Consider the following 19,062-nt stretch of genomic DNA (forward strand, 5'->3'; position numbering starts at 1 on the left):
GGGCTGCGGGAGGCTCAGGATATGAATACTTAATATTGAGTTTCAAAAAAAAAAAGATTGAAAATTATTGAATGTCTTACAAGTTAAAATGTGATTTGCAAGATTTTGCCTTTCCTTGCGTTTCAGGTAATATATCCAAGAAATTGGGCAAAAGTAATGTGTGTGGCTTTAAATAACCTGGTCTCTGTGCATTTGGGGAGAAAACCACAGATATGCAGTGTAAGAAGCAGTATATGTCCTTTTTCCATTGAAAATATCTTTATTTTGCACTCCTGTGAATGTCTTTACTGTTTCCCATTTATATGACCAAAGTCAACATAAATATATTTTTAAAACCATATCTCTTTAGGAAAAAAAAGTGGTTTTCGAATTGAACTTTTTACATAAATGAAGCAAAGACTTTTATACATGTGGCCTGAATCGTTCCCATTTATAAATACATTTTGCTACTAAGGACGAGGCCTAATGTTACATTTTTACAATTTCTTTTAAACTTGAGGGCAATAAGATAAATTTATATATTTTTTACTACTTGGCATTTTACTCAGTTACGTCCCCTTGATAGAGCTACCACGGAAGAAGTGAGCAAGGAAAGCGGCCAGGGCCCACGAAACGCCCCCCAGAACTCGGTGGGTCTCCTGCCTCCTGTAGGGCTGCCAGCTGGGTCCTCCGGGTCCTCCAGGGGCCTGCGCACCTCGCCACCACCCTCAGCCTCGGGGGCAGTTCCCGGAGGCGGAGCCACCGACACTGGGGAGGGGGGGCACCTGGACACGCCCACGGCCCCTCCCGCCCCTATTTATGAGAGAGCGGAGACACCTGTGGGTATTTCTTCCTGTAGCCTGTCCTCGCCCCTCCCCGCAGCATCCCAGGCGGGACTCTGGGCACAAGGGCAGCCAGGCTGCGCACCCAGGGTGTGATAGCGCTCAGGGCAGGGTCCCCCCACCCCAGGGAGGCACCGAGGGGCTGGCCCCGCCAAGTCCGGGGTTCAGCCACCTGCTCCCCGGCAAGGGCGCCTCGCCAGCGCACGGGGGTGGGGGGGGGGTGGGCAGGAAGAAGTGCTCGTGTGCGTGCAACCCGCTCTCCACTTCACTGGCATGTCGCAGTGCCACACGGGCTCCCCGTCTCCGCTCACAGCCTGCAGTGATGTGCACTCTAATGCAGACATCCATTTAACTGTAAGAAAATGCCCCGTTTTAGATGTCTTTCCTAAGAGAACTCTTTATCAGATCCTCATCTATAAAAGAGAGGGTGATAGCACATGGAGAAAGCACTTCAAAGCCCTTCCTCCGAGTAACGCATGGACAACACAACTTCAGGCCGTGGATTTGATGAGCTCCATTTCTCCCACCCGGCCTCAGGCCAGGGGCTTGTGGATGGGGGAAGGCGACACTGTGACAGGTGTATGTTTTACCGAGGGACAGATCAGGGCAGACACGAGGCTGTCACGTCCTGTGACGTGGGCCAGTGCAAAGTCTTACGGTGTGCATGACTATGTGCTTTAATGCATAGACTAAGGTATGTTTTGATGTTAGGGGACATATCTCATGACCCCTGTGTGGCTGTGATCAGTGATCATGCCTGTGCAGGTCCACAGAGAACGTTTGCTTCTGTGGTCAATATCAGAGCAGCCAGGAGCGCACAGGGCGTGGTTCCGGGAGGTTTGGGCCGGCAGGTCCCCTGGCTGTCTTAGATCTGCAAAAACAACAGAAACCCACCCAGCTCCTATCGGAGAAGGAGCGTTCCATCAAGTCAGAATCCAGAAGTTCAGAATGTCCCGATGTTTTTTCCAGTTTTACTTGGATTCTACAAAACTTAAATACCTTTTTAAACATTTTATCATGATTTTCCCATTGCCGTTCTTTTTTTTTTTTTAATGTTTATTTATATTGAGAGAGAAAAGAGCGCTAGTTGGGGAAGGGCAGAGAAAGGGGGAGAGAGAGAATCCCAAGTAGGCTCCGCGCTGACAGACGTGGGCTCGAACTCACACACCGTGAGATCATGACCCGAGCGGAAATGAAGATCAGATGCTTAACGGACTGAGCCACCCAGGCGCCACCCCGCCCCCACCTATTGCCATTTCTAAATGTCTTTTTCAGACCGATTTTTCCGGCCGGATGATAACATGCACTGCCCCAAATTATTTTCACTCGGTATCACTGAGCCCCGAGGCAAATACAAGGGCACAGATAAGGCACCCCTGTTTTTGTCTTGAATGTACCCGCCCCACAGGCAGCAAGCAGAGCTCTAAGATTATTTCTGTGTCCTGTGCTCTCTCCAACTGTCTCCACCAAAAGTACCTTTGGAATGAAAGAGAAGCAATGTCTGAAGCAAGTGTTTTATGTCACAGAACTTATATCTCCAAGTGCAGGAACCTAAAATAGACTTGGTGCCATTGTCCCCGGGAACTGCCAGCGAGCAGGAGGGCAGCTTCCCCGGCTGCTGCTGCCGACTCCAGTGCAGAGAACCTGCGCCTGCCTGCTGGGGAGTTTCCATGGAAACCCAGTCAATCTCTTCTGCCATTTCAAAACCCAAGCTGTGCGGCACATGCTCCTGTCTGATTTTATCCACGGGGGACTTTGATTACCCCACATGGGCCTCCTTTCATGGAAAAGATGTGCTCTTAGATGGGAGATGCAAATCGAATTTTTGTAAATCGATTTTACACCGCCCCGTTATCGAGGGTCCTGGAGCTGGCTCCGTTTCAGAAGCGAAGACCCCTTTTGTGAGGTGAATATCATCCCCTCGTTCACCAACTTCAGAAAATTGTATTTTTGAGTGTTGAGATTTCTTAAAGCTAGGAAGTCTGTATGTAAATCTAAGGTTTAAAAAAGCCTTGAAGTCTTGAGCAGCAACAGAAAAAGTGGATACGTAGAGCTGATAAGGAAAAAACCTTCCGGGCCGCGTATGTGGTCGGGAAGCACCCCCTGAAGATGAGAAAGCTGAAGGGCCCCCCAAAGTCCTTGGCTGTGTCAAGGGGGGAACAAAGACAGGCAGTGAGCAGGGCCCCTCCCCGCGCCTGGCTGGCCAGGGCCCAGGGCTGCTGCAGGCGGAGGAGACCAGGCAGGACGGATTCCCTGAGCCCAGAGCCCCGCCCTACCTGCACCTGCACCTGTGCAGGGGTGGGGCTGGCAGGGGGTCACAGCCTGAGGCAAGCCTGGGACTCCGCCCCCTTTGCCTAGCTGATGAGCAGACCTTTTAAGAAAGAGAAGACTCTTTCTGGAGATATTCTTTCTTTCCCAACACAGTGGGCCAAATCAATATTTCGTTTGTTGTTTTCACGGTGGTAAAGGACATTTTCAACACCTTTTTTAAATCAGATGATGCCTTTGTAAATGGCTCAAACACAAAGTCTACTCTGAAAATCTTTTTTTTATAATTAGTAAAATCTGATTTTCACCTGCATTATTTTGGTTATAATGGTTCCCTATAAATTTGAACAGGGGCACCTGGGTGGCTCAGTTGGTTAAGCGTCTGATTTCGGCTCAGGTCATGATCTCACAGTTCGTGGGTTTGAGCCCCGCGTCAGGCTCTTTGCTGACAGCAGCTCAGAGCCTGGAGCCTGCTTCGGATTCCGTATCCCCGCCTCTCTCTTTGACCCTCCCCTGCTCACGCTGTCTCTCTCTGTCTCTCAAAAATAAATAAAAAAAGAAAAAGATTTTTAAAAATTTGAACAGAATGTCAACCTCCTCCAGCCCTCACCAAAAAAAGACATACTGAAAAATTTCTACTCGTGTTAAAATGAATAAATTTTAAATAAATTTGCACTGAGTGCTTAAATTAGGAAGAGTTTGAGGAATTTTTTTAAGCAAAAAGCAAGGCCAAGTGTATATTATAGGCTAGTAGGAAACATTTCTGTTTCTTGATACATTTTCAAAACAGACACTTGCACGAAGATGAGCTTCTCTTAGACGGAATGATGTTTACGGCTCTCGGATGCTCTCCTTGCAAGCGTGCTGTGGGCGGGGTCCGTCCGCAAGAGGCCCCACCCTCTGGGCTGCTGTGGGCGGGGTCCGTCCGCAAGAGGCCCCACCCTCTGGGCTGCTGTGGGCGGGGTCCGTCCGCAAGAGGCACCATTTGGGGGAAGCAGCCAGTTCAGCTCGGTCACTGGAGTTATTGTTGAGAAAATAATTACTTGCCAATTGGCAGAGAGACTTTAATTGTACACAAACAGCTGTCACTCCAAGAAAAATCAGGTCAACAGCCGGGTCTCAGTGGTTGTTCTCGACACACAGCTTCAGCAAACACTCCATTGTTCTACCACAAACGCCTATTTTAAAACTCCTGGTTCCAAGTGTCCTCACCAGTGACAGACGCGTCCCGTTTGCCTTTTTACACTCTCACAGCACAGGCCACACATGGAGCGTTAGCCCTTCCCAGGATACAGGGAATACCCACTAGCACACGCAAGAGCAGGTGCCCGGCCCCTTTCTCAGGGCTGGAAGGGAGACGGCATGTGACACCCACCGTCCATCTCTGTCCAGCGGTGCCGGGGCAGCAGGGTACCACTGCGTCCTGCCCCAGACCTTCTGGGAGCTTGTCAATCGCTGGCCCCGTGTCGTCATCCAGTGTCCACGGTGGCTCTGAGCGGGAAGCGGTGTGAAATCCCTCAGAAGCAGTGCACTGACTGAAAACTGAAAGTTTGAAATCAGCGACTTTTGTCCTTGCCAGGCACTCAGGAGCTCATGGAGCGGGGACGGGGCACGGGGCAGACCTGGGAGATGTTCTCGCTAAGTCCCCTCGTCCTTGCTGTGGTTGGGAGTTACAGACTTTACGGAAAGAAGAGATTTTTCTTCATTTCTATCCGTGTTTTTTACAGTCCCAGTGGTACCCGCAACCAGAATAGCTTGAAGTGCAAGGTCTCTGTGACGCGCCCGACTGTCCTCGGGGGCGCACTTAGGAGAGCACAGGGAGGGCAGTGACTAGGAACTCTGCGCACGTGCGCCAGGCTGGCACAGAGGCGGGGCGGGTGCCCAGGAGGACTCCAGGGTCTGGACTGACCGGGTCTGCTTCGCCAAGAGATCCAGGCTCCGCTCGGGTCAGTTAAGGGCACAGGGCTGTAAGGTACCTTGAGGCCCCCTGAGCACATGAGGACGCTCTGGTGGAGTCCCCAGCTGGGTGCAGGCGGTGGCCTGGCTTTAACAGAGCCCAGCGCGGCATAGACAGAGCAGCGCCTGCGCACGCCCGCCACGCACAAAGCTTGCTTTGCAGACGACCGCTGTGGCCGAGTCCCACCGACCCCCCGAGACTCACGGGCGCGGGAGGGAAGCGGGCGTGGGGTGTCTTCAGGGGACAGAGTCTCTGGACTCAACAGCCTGGAGCCCAGGCCCTAGGGGGTGTAGCTACTGAGGCAGGTACCCAGGGCGTGATGCGCTGGGCGTGTCCCTGGGCTTGGAAACAAGAAGGTGGTCAGGGTCAGTGTGCAGTGGCGCGCCCAGCGGGCACAGGTGCCCACTCCCCGCCAGGGCTCCCGGCTCCACTGGTCTCTGGCAGGGAGGTGACGCACTGAGAGCCCGCTTTCTGGAGGAGGAAGGAAGTGAGGCGTCAAGGGGTCGGCTTCCCTCAAGTCACCGCCCGGTCTGCTCTGTGCTTGCAGGTGCCCTACCCCCGGCTGCGACGGCTCTGGGCACATCACCGGCAACTACGCTTCCCACCGAAGGTACGTGGCCCGCCCGTGCCCCTGCTCCTACCCCACCACGCGGACTGCGTCCCACCTTACGCACAGGCTGAGACCTGGGCTGCCCAGCGGGCTCCCTCGGCGGGGGTCCTCACGGGAGGACAGCCCTCCTGGCTTCACACCGCCGGCTCCACCTGTGCCCACCTGTCCCGCACCTCACCCCCCTGTGAGACATTTCTTAGGTCACTCAGCAGCCTTCCTAAACCAGAAGAGTGCAGGGACTACGAGCGCTGCTGACATAGAGCAAGGTCCCAGGCATGGCCACCGAGAGGCAGGTGCTCCAACGCCGCTGGGAGCTGGACTCTGAGCCATTGAAAGCTGAGCCGCCGGCTAGCGGGACTGAAGACACGACCCCCCGGGCGCCGCTGCTCCCAACGGGAAGGGACTGTCCGAGGGCAGCACAGAGACCCCTTCCCGCAGGCCGGGCCCGGTGTTAGACGGGGATTGAAAGAAACCTTGGAAACGTGGTGTCCACAGAAGTGGGTCTAGACCTGGGGTCAGGTGCACCACTTTCTTGTCCTGTTCAGTCAGCAACACAGGCCAAGGCCAAGGTCGGGACGAGGAATTCCCATCCAACAGCGGCAGGTGGGGCTGCGTCCTGTCCGGCAAGTACAGAGACGCTGTTGCCTGGTCACGGGCTGAGTCCCCCGTGGGAGGGGGGCGGTCCTAGAGTCCAGGGCTTGTGGGCTTCAGGTGCGTCTTCCACAAGGAAGAAAAGAAGACAGGAAGAAGAGGAAGGGGAGACACGAGGGCGGGGCAGGGAGCGCAGAGACCCCTGACAATGAGGGAGGGTGTTTGCCGGGCCCCACCGCGTGGGTCAGCGGATTGTGTGCCACACGTGGCCGCCCGAGTGGTCCGATGCCAGTGGTCAGAGCCAGGGACGCCGGCCGGCTGCTGGCCCGGCTTGGGTGAGGGACAGACAGACACAGCTTCCGCACTGGACCCTGCCGTGAGCTTCCAGCAGCAGCAGCGCCCCGTGACAGGCACGGGTCAGGGATGCCGGCAAGGAGAACAGGACCATGGGGTCACGGAGGACTCTCAACGCGAGTCCTCTACGCCAGGGGCGTCCATCGGGGCCCCGTGGACACTGCGGCTCGGACAGGTCCCTGCCCGACGCACTGCACACCAGCACCACCTCCGTGGCTCGTGACAGCCCCAAAAGTCTCCGGACGTCACCGAATGTTTCCCGGGGCCACCCCCAAGGACCACAGGGCGGGAGCAGCTGGCGGGGCAGCTCAGAGAATGCAGGGAAATGCAGAGCGGGAGGCACCACCTCCCAAGCACCCGCCAGAGTCAAGTCACTGGTTCAGAGTGAATTCGGTTAAATCCACCCTCCAGGGAAGTAGAAAAAGCCAAGCACATTCTGTGCTGCCCTTTGTTTTATCTTGAAAAGGAATGTGTGCGTCCTCACATGGCCAGGACCCCCCTCATGTCGTGGTGTCTGCACAACTAAAACCAAACATGTGCTGCTCCTCCGAATCCAGATACATGTCCCGCCACTGATTTGTCTTCCGGCGTGGCGCCGTGTCCTGTGTTAATAATTAGTTTCACCACTTTGATTCCCTGAGCTTCTAGGTTAGAAAGGTGGTGGGTGTGGACACAGTATAAACCTGTGAATAAAATGACCCTGGGAGCCCAGGGATCTCCATCCGAAGAGCTGACCCGATCCGCAGCACAGCCTGCAGCCCACACACCCCGACGGCAGCACCCCTGCAGGGTGATGCCGTCTGACCACGAACGGAGGCCTCCCTCCCAGGCCACACGCGGGCACGCGGGCACACATGTGCACACTCGCGCCCAGCAGGGCCCTGGCCAGCCGCCCTCCTGACAGGCATGGAGGCCGGGATGCCATGCTCACCCGGGAGCCTGGGACAGTGTGCTTTGCCCCGCGGTCCTCAGGGCCACACTGGTGTCAGGTGAGGTCACGTCCTCTCGCACGGGGACAGGCTCAGAGTCGGCTGCCTCCTCCCCGCCCGAAGGGCCGTGAAGGTCCTGGAATCCTGGCGGGAGAGGTGTGGCCCCTGCTCGCTCTGTTTCTGTTTTCATGGTGTGGCTTTCCCATCCCTGTGCCAGCTCGGGCCTCCCCTGCGCCCACGGCAGTCTGTGTTTGCTGGCGGTCTCTAGTGTTCCCTCAACAGCAAAACAAAACAAACCGGACGCCTGGCCGGCTCAGTCACTTGAGCGTCCGGCTTCCCCTCAGGTGCCGCTCCCACAGCGTGTGAGTTCGCGCCCCATGCCGGGCCCGGTGCCGCAGTGCAGACCCTGCTTGGGAGTCTCTGCCTCTCCCTGTCTCTCAAAGTAAATAAAACAAACAGCCACCAGCAGATGTTTTGCCCACCTCCATCCTCAGTGACCAGAGGGAGTGTCTGTCAGGCGGGGCTGGAGAGGTCCACAGAGACCACGGCCCCGTCCACAAGGACAACACAGATTCACTGCTGGAGCTGGCCCTTCCCAGGCCTGTGGCTCCCTGCCAGGGCAGCAACCCCCTGAAAAGGCCCAGCACACCGTCCCGAGGGACCCCTCCTGCCTCGACCCGCCGTCGCTCACACACGGCGAGAGACCCGAAGCCCTGGAGCCACCAGGTGACTCGGGCTCCCTAGGACAGCCGCCCAGGCTGAGGGCAGCGCACCCTTAGGGTTCCAGAATGTTCTCTGGTGACCAAAAACAGCATTTGTTGAGCACGTACTACATCCCGTGAGCAATACTGAACACCTTGCCTGTGTGGTCTCGCTGCTGTGGGAACCGGTGTCCTGACTGGACATGAGGAAACGGCGCACGGAGGCCCCAAGAGCACCCTCCGGAAGTAACCGGAACATCCAGGAGGAGGCGGCAGCCGGCGGATGGGAGCAGGCGCGGGCAGCAGGGCCCCAAACCCGAGCCGGGCAGGACCGCGGGTGCGCGCAGATCCCCAGCTGGACACATGGTGCAGGACTGGACGAGGGTGCCCGAGCTCACGGTCATGCATCCCCAGAACCCCCGGCTCGCTGGCACGTGGAAGGTGAGCGGACAGTGCATGCAGGGCCAGGGCCCGCGGGCTCCCAGGACCGGCTGTCACAGCGGCGCCCACGCCCAGGAACACGTCTTGCGGGATGTGCCTGCCAGCTGACAGCGGAATGCAGGCTGCAGAGTGGCCGCCGGGGGAGCGCAGAGGGCACAGGTGTGCGCCAGGCCGGCGAGTGGGCACGGACGCTGGAGGCAGGCTGGCCGCAGGGAGCCTGGCGCGCACGATGAGGCCTTTGGTGGTGAGCCGCCAGAAGGTCCTGAACGGAGCGGCTTCACGCAGCTCAGAGCTGATGCCAGCCTGTCCCCACACGGCAGCGTGGAGGGAACAGGTGGTCGGTTCCAAAGTTGCTGAGGACATAAAACCAATAGGACCCTGGGCACATAAGGCCCAGTGTTTGCCAAGGATGAACTCCATTCTGTGTAGGGCCGGGGAGCAGACACCGAGGCTGTTCCCGGAGAGGGGCACACGAGACACGGAGAGAGGCTTCGGGGGCTGAGGGTGAGGGGTTTAATCTTTAGCGAAAATGAAGGGCGTCGTCCGAACAGACGTGACCTCGAGTTCTGTCCTGGATGGCAGAGGGGGCGCAAGGAAAGGAAGGACGCGCAGGGGGGGGGTCCGGGCCGGGGCTCAGGAGCACGAGGGATGTGCGAGCACGGGCGGCGAGCGAGGGCCACGCAGGACACTGGCCTCCCGGGACTCAGGACCTGCAGACGCACTCGGAGGAGCGTCACCTGCCAGAGGCCAGGAGCGCCCGCCGGCCTCAGATCATGGTGGCCCGGGCAGAGTGCCTGTCCTGGAGGGTGGTCAGGGCCGGGTGGGGGCGGGAGCGGCCACGAGCAGGGAGCCCACCCTCCAAGTTTTCCCCTTGAAACGGAGGACCAAAGGGAGCAGGAGGGAGAGAATTCAGGCACATCTGGTCTCCCCGCGTTCCTGTCGAAGGAGATGATGACGCAGCAGACAGGCCACGTTCCGGGGCGTGGGGACCCCTGTCAATGGAGACAGGAGGGGGCAGCACTGGCGCCCGGGTGCCCAGCACCCGCCCTCTGCCCGCGGGGTGCTGCCTCTCACGCGAGCTCGGGAGCCGGGGAGGGGTGGCCCGTGCCCCCCGCGGCTCCGGACGGGTCTCATCCGCGGGTCCTGGCGTCTCCACAAATGGCCCAGTTTCTGGCTCTCAGGCTCCGCACAGACTGGCGAGGATCCTCCGGCCCGTGCAGTCTCACGCGGGCACGCACGGGCGGTTTCCTGTGCAGCTGGGGGTCGTCCTTCACGCCAACGCGAGCTTCTGCTTCCAGCGTTTTGACCCTTGAATAAAATAATCCTGTTCAACTTCCTCTGCACGTGCTGCAGATTCACGGGAAGTCTGTACTTGGGGGTCAGGACAGACCACCGGTGTCACTGTCCCCAGAGAGCAGGGCCCGGGCATCGGGCTGTAGACAACAGGCCACCGAGGAAGAGGCCGAGGAGCGTGTGTTTTCTTCCTCGGCTTCACCCCTTTTCTGCCCCCCACCCAGGGCCCAAGCGCTGCCCCCCACCCCCAGCCCCTCTCCCGTGCCCCCGCGCTGGTCACGGAGCCCCCCCCCCCCCGGGGACTGACGGGGTCTGACCACTTGGAGAGCACACACGGGCCGCACCCAGAAGGACCCTCCTCCCAGAATTTCGTGTGCATGGGGAGGAGCTCCGGCGCCGCTGGGGAGGGGCCTGCCCGCGCTCCCGAGCGACGGGTCCTGAAGCCGTGTCCCTTCTTTAGTCTTTCAGGCTGCCCGAGAGCAAAGAAAAGTGGCATCAGGATAGCACAGAGCAAGGAAGACAAAGAGGACCAGGAGCCCATCAGGTGCGCGTGTGGGGCGGGTGGAGGGCGGTGGGTCTTGGGGGAGGCCAGGGAGGAGGGGAGTCGGTCACCGGCACAGCCACCTGTGGGCGCCACGCCCAGAGCGCACCTGCTGGCCGGAATCTCTAGCCACCCATGCTCTGGGGAAGCGCACCGAGAAAGGTCCCTTGCCGCTCGTGGAAAACGGGGTTGCGCTGAGGGGGAGAGGCGGGGCTGGTGGTGACACGGCCCACTGCGGGAAGGCTCGCTGGCAGCCACCCCCTGTCCGGTTCTCTGGCAGCACGAGGGACGAGTGGGCAGGCACCTGGGCCTCGGGCATGCCCCCGGGTGTTTCCGCACAGCGGTGCCCGGAGCCGGGTCCCAAAACCCCGTAGACGAGCGTGGTGCCGTCTTCCTGACACGTTCATCTCGTGTCTTCGGAGAAAAACATTTATTAAAACAGTTAAAATTATTATAAAAATGATATAAAACTTATCAAAGTAAATGGGTAATACAAATTTTGTAGAATGTAAACTTTGACTTTAAAATAATGCACGCGAAACCCACCAGCCTGGGGCCTGTGAGGAGCTGGCCCGCGCCCCCGCCCCCAGCGACCACGGTTGGCCTCCTCGGCCCGCTCCAGCGGCTACCTGCCGTGGAGGTCCCAGGGGCGGGGTCAGCCTGCCCTTGACCGTCAGCTCCTGCCAGTGATTTTCCCACATAGCCCCCCAAAAACGTCCTGAGGGCGCACCCCGTGCCGACAGGAGGAGACTGGATTTAAACTCTCTCTCTCCTGCTCAGCGGCCTCTCCGCCGGAGGCCGTGTTACCCCCTGGAGAGCAGAGCAGGTTTTCTAGCTCCAGAAAAGCCACAGCTTCATCCAATCGCCTTTCAGAACTAGTCCTGCAATGTCTCCGCGGCCTTGCATTCCCCGAATGAAAGAGTTCGCTCTGTCCAAAAGTGGGGTCTTTTCAGCAGATGCCTGCATCTCACTCACGACATCAACATTCCCCCCCAAATGCAGACACTCTCCCGCCAACAGCCTCCCGGTGTCGGGTGGGCGCCTGCCGGCCTTTCGGCGCCAGGGCTTACCCCGGCTCCCCACCAGGTGGCGCTCTCTCTCTGGCCTTGGCGGGAGCAGAGACTCAGGCCGGTTCTGACCTCCTTGCAGAGGCCACCAGGCCTCTGATGGCGAGACCATAAGGTGGTGTCTTCTGCTCCCCAGATGCCCGGTTCCCGGGTGTGACGGCCAGGGCCACATAACCGGGAAGTACGCCTCCCATCGCAGCGCGTCAGGATGTCCCTTGGCCGCCAAGAGACAGAAGGACGGATACCTCAATGGCTCCCAGTTCTCCTGGAAGTCGGTCAAGACGGAGGGCATGTCGTGCCCCACGCCGGGATGTGACGGGTCGGGGCACGTCAGTGGCAGCTTCCTCACGCACCGGAGGTGAGTGGACACCTGTCCCGGCTCCTACCGGAGCCTCGTCACGGCCGGTGTGGCACGGGGCTGGCGGCCTCTGACTGGACACCTCATTTAGAAAGAAAAGGTGGAAAAGGGCTGCCTACTCGTGGTCTCGGGGGTGAAAAGGGGCGGGGCCTGGAGTGCGTGCTCAGAGCGCGCCTCACTCCCCCACGCCCGTCGGGGCAGGTTTTCCAAGGGCTCGGTCCGACGGACAGTGAGGCGCACGCTGTGGCCCCGGGGCTGGGGGTGCAGGCAGGCCCACTCCGGGTGGGAGCACGGTTTCCAGCACAGGGACCTCATGTTGCATGCCTGGGCCAAACATGTGTCAGGAAATTTCCAGAAGAGCCCATCAACCCATTCATTTTTACTTGCTTAATTTGAAAAGAAATCTATGCAGCTAGATTGTCTTAGCAGAAGAGGCTATTCTGTTGAATCAAGCGGCGCTGAGCGGGCTCTGCGTGGAAGGGTTAGGGTGGGTGGTGTAGACGGATCATAGAGGCCAGTGGACTCGATGGGGCATGGTGGCCCCAGCCTCTTGGAAGCGGGCTGACGCCAGGGCAATGCAGTAAAGCCGCGTCCAGCCCAGAGTGGACAGAAGTCTGTGTGCAAACAGGAAGGGGTCACGGGGTGTGCAGGGACGTGTGGATCCGAGCCTTTAAATGTCCCTTGAAAGGAAGGTTAATCTTCATCGTGAAAGAAAATCCTGCTATGGTAGAAAGCTCACACGGGATCGGGGAGGCCAGAGAAGAAGCCTGGTCAGGTCCCTGTCCGGGCTTCCGGCCTGCGGCCCTTGAACGGAGGGGGTCACACGCTCAGGGCACACGCAGCGTCTGTCCGTCTCCATGCACGACAGATCCTACCACTGGGAGGAAGGGCTGCGCCGAGAAACTGTCCTGGGTCCCCGGGGACAGACACTGACCCCAAGGCTCCCACCTTCGCCCACTTGCCCAGGTCCCTAGATAGGACCTGCGGGACAAGCCTGAGGCTGTGGCCCCACAGAGGCTGTGACCCCGCCTGCAGAGGACCCAGGAGGGGTGACGGGTCAGGGCACAGGCGTCAGGGGCCCTGTCTTTCAGCCCGACCCCTCCGCACCACCCCAGTGGCCAAGCCTCGCTCTTCCCCCAGGAGGGAAGGGGCGCCGGCGGTCAAGGTGCCAGAGGCTCTCAGAGTCTGTGCGGGAAGAACAGGCGGCGGCACGCGGGTAAAGGGGCGGACAGAGCAGAGAGCAGAGCTGAACTCGTTGTGTGTAGACTGTAGTGAAGCCCACGACTCACCATCTTAACCGCCTATAGGCGCAGCTCGGTGGCGTGAGGGTCCCTGGCGTTCCCGCGCAGCCACCCCCACTGCCCATCTCCAGAGGCCTCCCATCTTCCAATGCGGCCCTGTCCCCAATAGCGCTGACCCTCGAAGGTGCGAGAATAGTAACCCCAGGCAAGACCGGCCAAGCGTGCAGACGTTAGCTGTGCAGAGTGCCTGACGGCTTGCCCGCGGGAGGCTGTGGCCCCGGCCATGTGGGGCGACAGGCCAGCTGTCCCCCAAACCTTTAAAGCCTTAGTGAGGAGGAGACTCTGGAAAGGCCGCCTTGGCGCACTGAGACGCGGGCTCCCAGATGGCCCCGTGCGGGGAAGACACGAAGCTCCTGTTACTCCTCTTTGCCCCCAAAGCGTGACGGCCTCCGCGGGTGATAGGGGTCACGTCCAAGAGCACCAGGACAGAGACACCGGGTGGGCGGGAACACTGCCCGTGGCTTCCAGCCTCTGAGCCGCTCTCCCCAGTTTCTCCTCAGGGGGTCGCACCCTGTGGCCGTCCTGGCGCAGGACGGCCGAGCCCTTGCGGTTCTGCGCGCCACGGCCCCACTCGCTGTGAAACCGCTTTGTTCATTCTGCTCATTCGAGTCTGGGGGCCCCGCTCCCTGCCCCCTGCGGGGGGGCCTCCACTCCGCGTCCCACGCTGAGCTCCTGTGAAGGACATAGAAGATGTCTTATTTTATCTCTAGGCCTGGCTGCGTCTTCCTAAAACAGCAGTGTTTAAATGAAAACTAAGTCGTCCCAAACCGGATACTCCCCATAGAAATCAGACACGTTTCTATCGGGACACCCTGCGAGCCCTCCGGTAGTGCAGACGCGGAGGTCGCTGGCTTCTGACGACACAGCGCAGGCCTCGTGGTCTGTAAATGCTTCTCGACCATCGGGGACAGACCGACGCCCCCACCAGCCTGCTCCCCGTCGTCACGTCCAAGGCCAGCCGTGGGGCGAACGAGCGCTGTCTCCCAAGCAGTGGCCACACGCACCCCCTGGGGGCCGTGGAGAAGGTTCCAGAAAACCCAGATGGGGACAGCGAGGCGCGGGACCCATGACCAAAACAGCCCGAGATCGGGCAGAGGGCAGAGGGCAGGTGGCAGGCTGGGCGTGAGGATGTGGCCGGTGGTAGGCGAGGTTCGGGAGGGAGATGGGCTCGGCCTCCGGAGGAGAGAGACCTCGTGGAGTCAGAAAGGGAAGTGGTGGGGGCCAGGGGGCCACTGAAGACGCCGGCGGACTGGCAGGCGGAGCTGGAGGGGGCAGACCCTGGCCAGGACGGCAGGGCCGGTGGGGCAGGGGCAGGAGGGCCGAGTGGGCAGCGGGCCGCTGGGAGGGCCCGAAGGGGGGCAGCGCCCCGAGGTTGACTGTCCAGCAGCAGGCTGGTTCTCCCCCAATGCACAGCCAGCAGGATGTGGGAGGGGAAGACAGGCCACAGCCTCGTGCGGCCCTGGGCAGACACCCAGGGCGAGGGCCGCAGGGGTGACTGAGAGCAGGGTGCGGGTGGGCAGGGAAGGGGGAGAGGCTGGGAGGAGCCGGTTGACCGGGCAGTAGCAACACAGTTGCCCGCCTCAGCTGCCGGTCCCCCGACCCAGCCATCGGTCCGTCTGTCCCTCCCGCCCGCCTCGCTGAGCGCCGGTCCCTCCCCACCACCGAGAACACTCCTTCTTCCACTTGCGCGTCTGCCTGCAAAGGCCTCCTGGTCCTTCAGCGTAATGCTGGGCTCTTGGGTGCCGAGCGGAGTCGGCACACCTGCTATGTTAGCCCACTCCATCGTGAGAACCAGGGAGTCAGGCGTTCTCCCAGGCCCAGGTTTTAAACATTGCTGGTCTGTAGAGCAGGCGCTCAGGCCAGAGGAGTTAAGTACTTGTGTGTGTATCTAAGTGGCAGAGCAGGACTCCAGCCCAGGCAGCCTGCCTCCCCTCCACCCTGAGCCTCTTTATCCGGGTGTTGACACAGGCCAGAACCCCCTGTCCACGCAGAGTGCCCCGTGTGGCCCAGTGACTGCGATGTCTGCCCAGCTCAGCTGCGCGGCCTCGACCGTGGGATGGCTTCCTGCTTCCCGTGTACCCATGGCACCTCACTGTCCTCACACACCAGCTTTTAGGAAATGGCCTCACACGTCTGTGAGTGACAAAATACCTTTGCGAAGGTGACCGGAGCTCCGGTGTGTTCTCTGGGTGCAGACTGAGCAGCCTGGCCTCCTCGGGACAGGAACGCTGTCCGGGTGTGAAGGGTCCCGAGGCAAGAGGCTCCAGGACCACGGTCTGGGAGTGAGGGGCATCGGTGGAAAGACAGGGCTCAGGAAGAGAGCTCTGCCAGGGGCCCCGCTGCCCGGGGAGGCCACAGTGCATCCTGGGGCAGTGGGGCATGGGGCTGGGGGAGGGGAGAGGTGGACGTCCTTGGCTGTCGAACCTGCTTCCTGGTGTGTGAGTGCAGGGCAGAGCAAACTCCTTCCCCACCCCGTCCATCTTACTCCACTTCAAGGAACATCGGGGAGTCTACAAAGTTAAAGTCACTGATTCTAACCCTGGAAGAGAAATAAACAACCCTGGAACTAAGTCATACCTTTCACTGAGCTGGAACAAAATGAAATTTTTTTCGAAAAGATCACACCCCAGGCCCTCTTAAACTTTTCCACTTGGACCCGACTACCTGATTTATTTTCAGTTTCCTTATAGTCCATCACAAACGGGAGCTAGGCTTCTTCAGAATTGTATTGTCCTTGGCACTTCCCAAGAGATTGTATTAAAAATCAGTCCCCATCCTGAGTGCTTCCTACGGGAGTTATTTTGTAGTCAGTCATCTGTGGTGCTCCTACCTCCTCCTTCACCTCCATCCCATAGGTAGACCCAGGCCATAGCATCACTAAATGCAAGGGATGCTGGGAGATGGAGTCTTCCCCATGGATGCTGGGAGATGGAGTCTTCCCCATGGATGCTGGGAGATGGAGTCTTCCCAAGGGATGCTGGGAGATGGAATCTTCCCAAGAGCTGCTGGGAGATGGAGTCTTCCCAAGGGATGCTGGGAGATGGAGTCTTCCCAAGAGCCACTGGGAGATGGAGTCTTTGGAGCCCAAGAAGAGGAGGCTCTATCCTTATTCAGCACTCTGCCAGGAAGGAGAAAGTCCCGGCCGGGGAGCATCACACACGGACCAGCCACGTACACCTGCAGGACCCGGCCCAGGACGCTTGTGGTGCAGAGACCCTGGCAGGCGTCGGGAACAGCATTGCAGCCACCTCACCTGCTGGGCTTCCTTTGGGCCTCATAGGGGAGACCGCCTCCAGGGGAAGCAAAGTGGGGCAGACTCTCCTCCTGCAGGAGTCATCAGCAGCCGGAACAGCCCCGCCCACACCTGTGCAGAGATGTCCACCTGTGCAGAGTCCTCTCAGGGCGGAGACCTCACCCCTCCAAGACCACAGGCACACACAGAGGACCCACAGGGAGGTTCCTCGATGACAAATCCAAATCCCACTACTTCTGCTTCGAGGACTGAAAACTCACAGGTCTAGTAACCATGATCCAAGCTGTGGATGAAGCCAGGGGCCATGTCGCTTCTGGAATGCTCCCTCTGGACGCTGCTCGGCCCCCTGGCCCTCACCCTTCTCACCAAGACATTTGTCTGAGTTCTCTCCTCTTGCTGCCAAGGCAGGAGGCGGGAGGAAACGGGGAGGCCATGGCCTGGGGGGGCCCCAGACCAGGGGGTTTTCAGGATCACGAACGCATACAGAAGGCTTCTCTTTAGAAGAGAGGTCTCCTAACCTGCAGGTTTCTGTCCCGGAGGAGGAGGGATGGAGGGGCTGAGGTGGCCCCTCTCCCGCAGGAGCAGATGCCCATCCTGGGTGGGACAGGACCTGCTGTGCCCTCTGCCCCGCCGGCCACCATGGGCCACTGTGGGGCCACCGTGGGGCCATCTAACCAGGCGGCACCATCTGCAGAAGATGCCTCCAGGCTCTGGTCACAGCCTGCTCTTGGGCCTGGGGTTCGCTCTGTCCCCAGAGGAGGCTGGGAGGCAGCGTCGACCCAGCAGAGGACCTGTCCTCATGGGACCGGGGCTCCCATCCAAGAGGGGGACCGTGAGACTGTGCTGGGGGAGTGGTTCTCCTCTGTGGGGACTCACGTGGGGCTTCGGGCCCCGAGCCCTGGACCAGAGCCGTCCGCACCCCCTCCTCCTGCACGCACCCGGCGGCAGCAGGCAGGACCCATACTGGGCCCACGACAAACCCCTGCAGTCACCTGGCCGGTCCCCTTATCGCATGGGAGACCTGAATTCAGAGTCCTGAGCAGTCAGCCACAAGGCCTGGGTCTGGACACATACCATGCTGACCCCCGCCCCCGGAAAGCACCCCTGTCCTCTGACTCCTGTATTTTAATCTCCACGTTTCATGCATGACGGGAAGCATTTGAAAGGGAGAAATGCAGATCCAACACCTACTGCGTCCCCCACAGGCCCCACGGGAAGCCGGAAGGTAAAGGTCACATCTGTTCACCTCCTCGGCCTGAAGCAGATGGCTGACACACAGTGTTTGCTGGGGAAGGGGGGGGGGCGCTCGGCCACTTTCATTTTCACAGAGATTTCCCCCCAGACCCGTGTCACACCCCAACCTCATCTTTCTTTCCCCGGGGTCCCGTCAGTGCTCTCCCTTCCAGCCGTCCTGACCCGCAGCCGGCGAGGCCTCGGTTCTGCAAATACCTCGGGCCCCGAGCTTAAAGCCATGGCCTGCTCCGCTCCTCCCTCTGCTCCTAGGACACGTCCTGGCCACGGGAGCCCCTGCCGGGCCCCCCCACCCCCCGCTGCAGTCGAGGTGCGAGATCAAGGCTGCGCCTGGAGCTCACGGTCCGCCGCACGCTGGCGGCAGAATCCAGCTCCTTGAGGCGCCAGGACTGAGGCCCCTTCCCCCGCTCCCCCATGTCCAGACGGCGTGGTCAGAGGGGCAGCCACGTGCTGCACGCACCCCTCACCCAGGGAGGGGTCGACAGTGACCCAGGCACAGGGGGCGGGAGCTCCAGGGTCACCTGAGGACTCTGCCTCCCGCCGGCCTATTCTTGGGGCCGCTGTGCCAGGGTCTTCAGAGAAGGAAACCTTTTCTACGGTCTCTGCCGGTTACCATCGCACAGGGCGGCCCAGTGTGCCGGCGAGAGCTTCGTAATGCCAGCGAGCTCATTCTGCCTCCAACAAACACAGGAAGGAACGGAGCTCCTGAAAGCTTTGAAGTCCCAGGATGTGAGTGAACCTCAAGACACCAACACAGAACAAAACGAGACAAAACCAAGCAGCACCAAGGCCTCCACGCTCTAGGTCAGGGGCCGCTCAGCCGGACCCAGGACCCGCGCCCTGCAGTCACTTCCCAGCGTGACACGGCCCCTCACCCGTGAGCGGATGGCGAGTTTCTGGGTACAGCCACTCTGACTGTGCCTGTGCTCACAGGCCCCCAGGTCTGCATGTCCTCTGTAACTGCTCGGTCCACCCTCCGTCCACCGCGAGGCTAGCACATAGCCCGCAGGCCCGCCCCGACACCTGCTTTGTCCGCAGGTGCACCTCCCGGGCCTGTGGCTGAGGTGTCCTTGCCGGTCATGGTCGGGTGACCCACCAGCTGCCTCCAGCGGCCCTCAGGCTCTGTCCTTGGCAGAGGCGCTGGGACCAATGACAGTGGCCACCGGCACTCACAGACATCTGTCCTCCGTGTCCCTTGACACATCTGTCCTGGGGTCTCTGGGACCCACCACCCCCGGCCTCAGCACGCCCTGCCTGGCATGGGCAGGGACACCCAGCACTCGGGGCCCCCCGCCTGGGTGGGGGCTCCTGCTCGCTCCTGGGAGG

General features: G+C 60.0%; 1 protein-coding gene across 1 annotated transcript in view; it reads left to right on the plus strand.

Moving 5' to 3' along the window:
- Window positions 1-19,062, plus strand: part of MYT1L (myelin transcription factor 1 like) — a 402,906-nt gene that overhangs the window by 363,621 nt on the left and 20,223 nt on the right. Inside the window, exons 21-23 of the mRNA XM_029938368.1 lie at window positions 5,594-5,656; window positions 10,426-10,509; window positions 11,710-11,931. Of these exons, the coding sequence (XP_029794228.1) occupies window positions 5,594-5,656; window positions 10,426-10,509; window positions 11,710-11,931 (369 nt within the window). The remainder of the gene's footprint in view (window positions 1-5,593; window positions 5,657-10,425; window positions 10,510-11,709; window positions 11,932-19,062) is intronic.

Source organism: Suricata suricatta, chromosome 4 (assembly GCF_006229205.1).
Source record: "Suricata suricatta isolate VVHF042 chromosome 4, meerkat_22Aug2017_6uvM2_HiC, whole genome shotgun sequence".
Taxonomy (NCBI): domain Eukaryota; kingdom Metazoa; phylum Chordata; class Mammalia; order Carnivora; family Herpestidae; genus Suricata; species Suricata suricatta.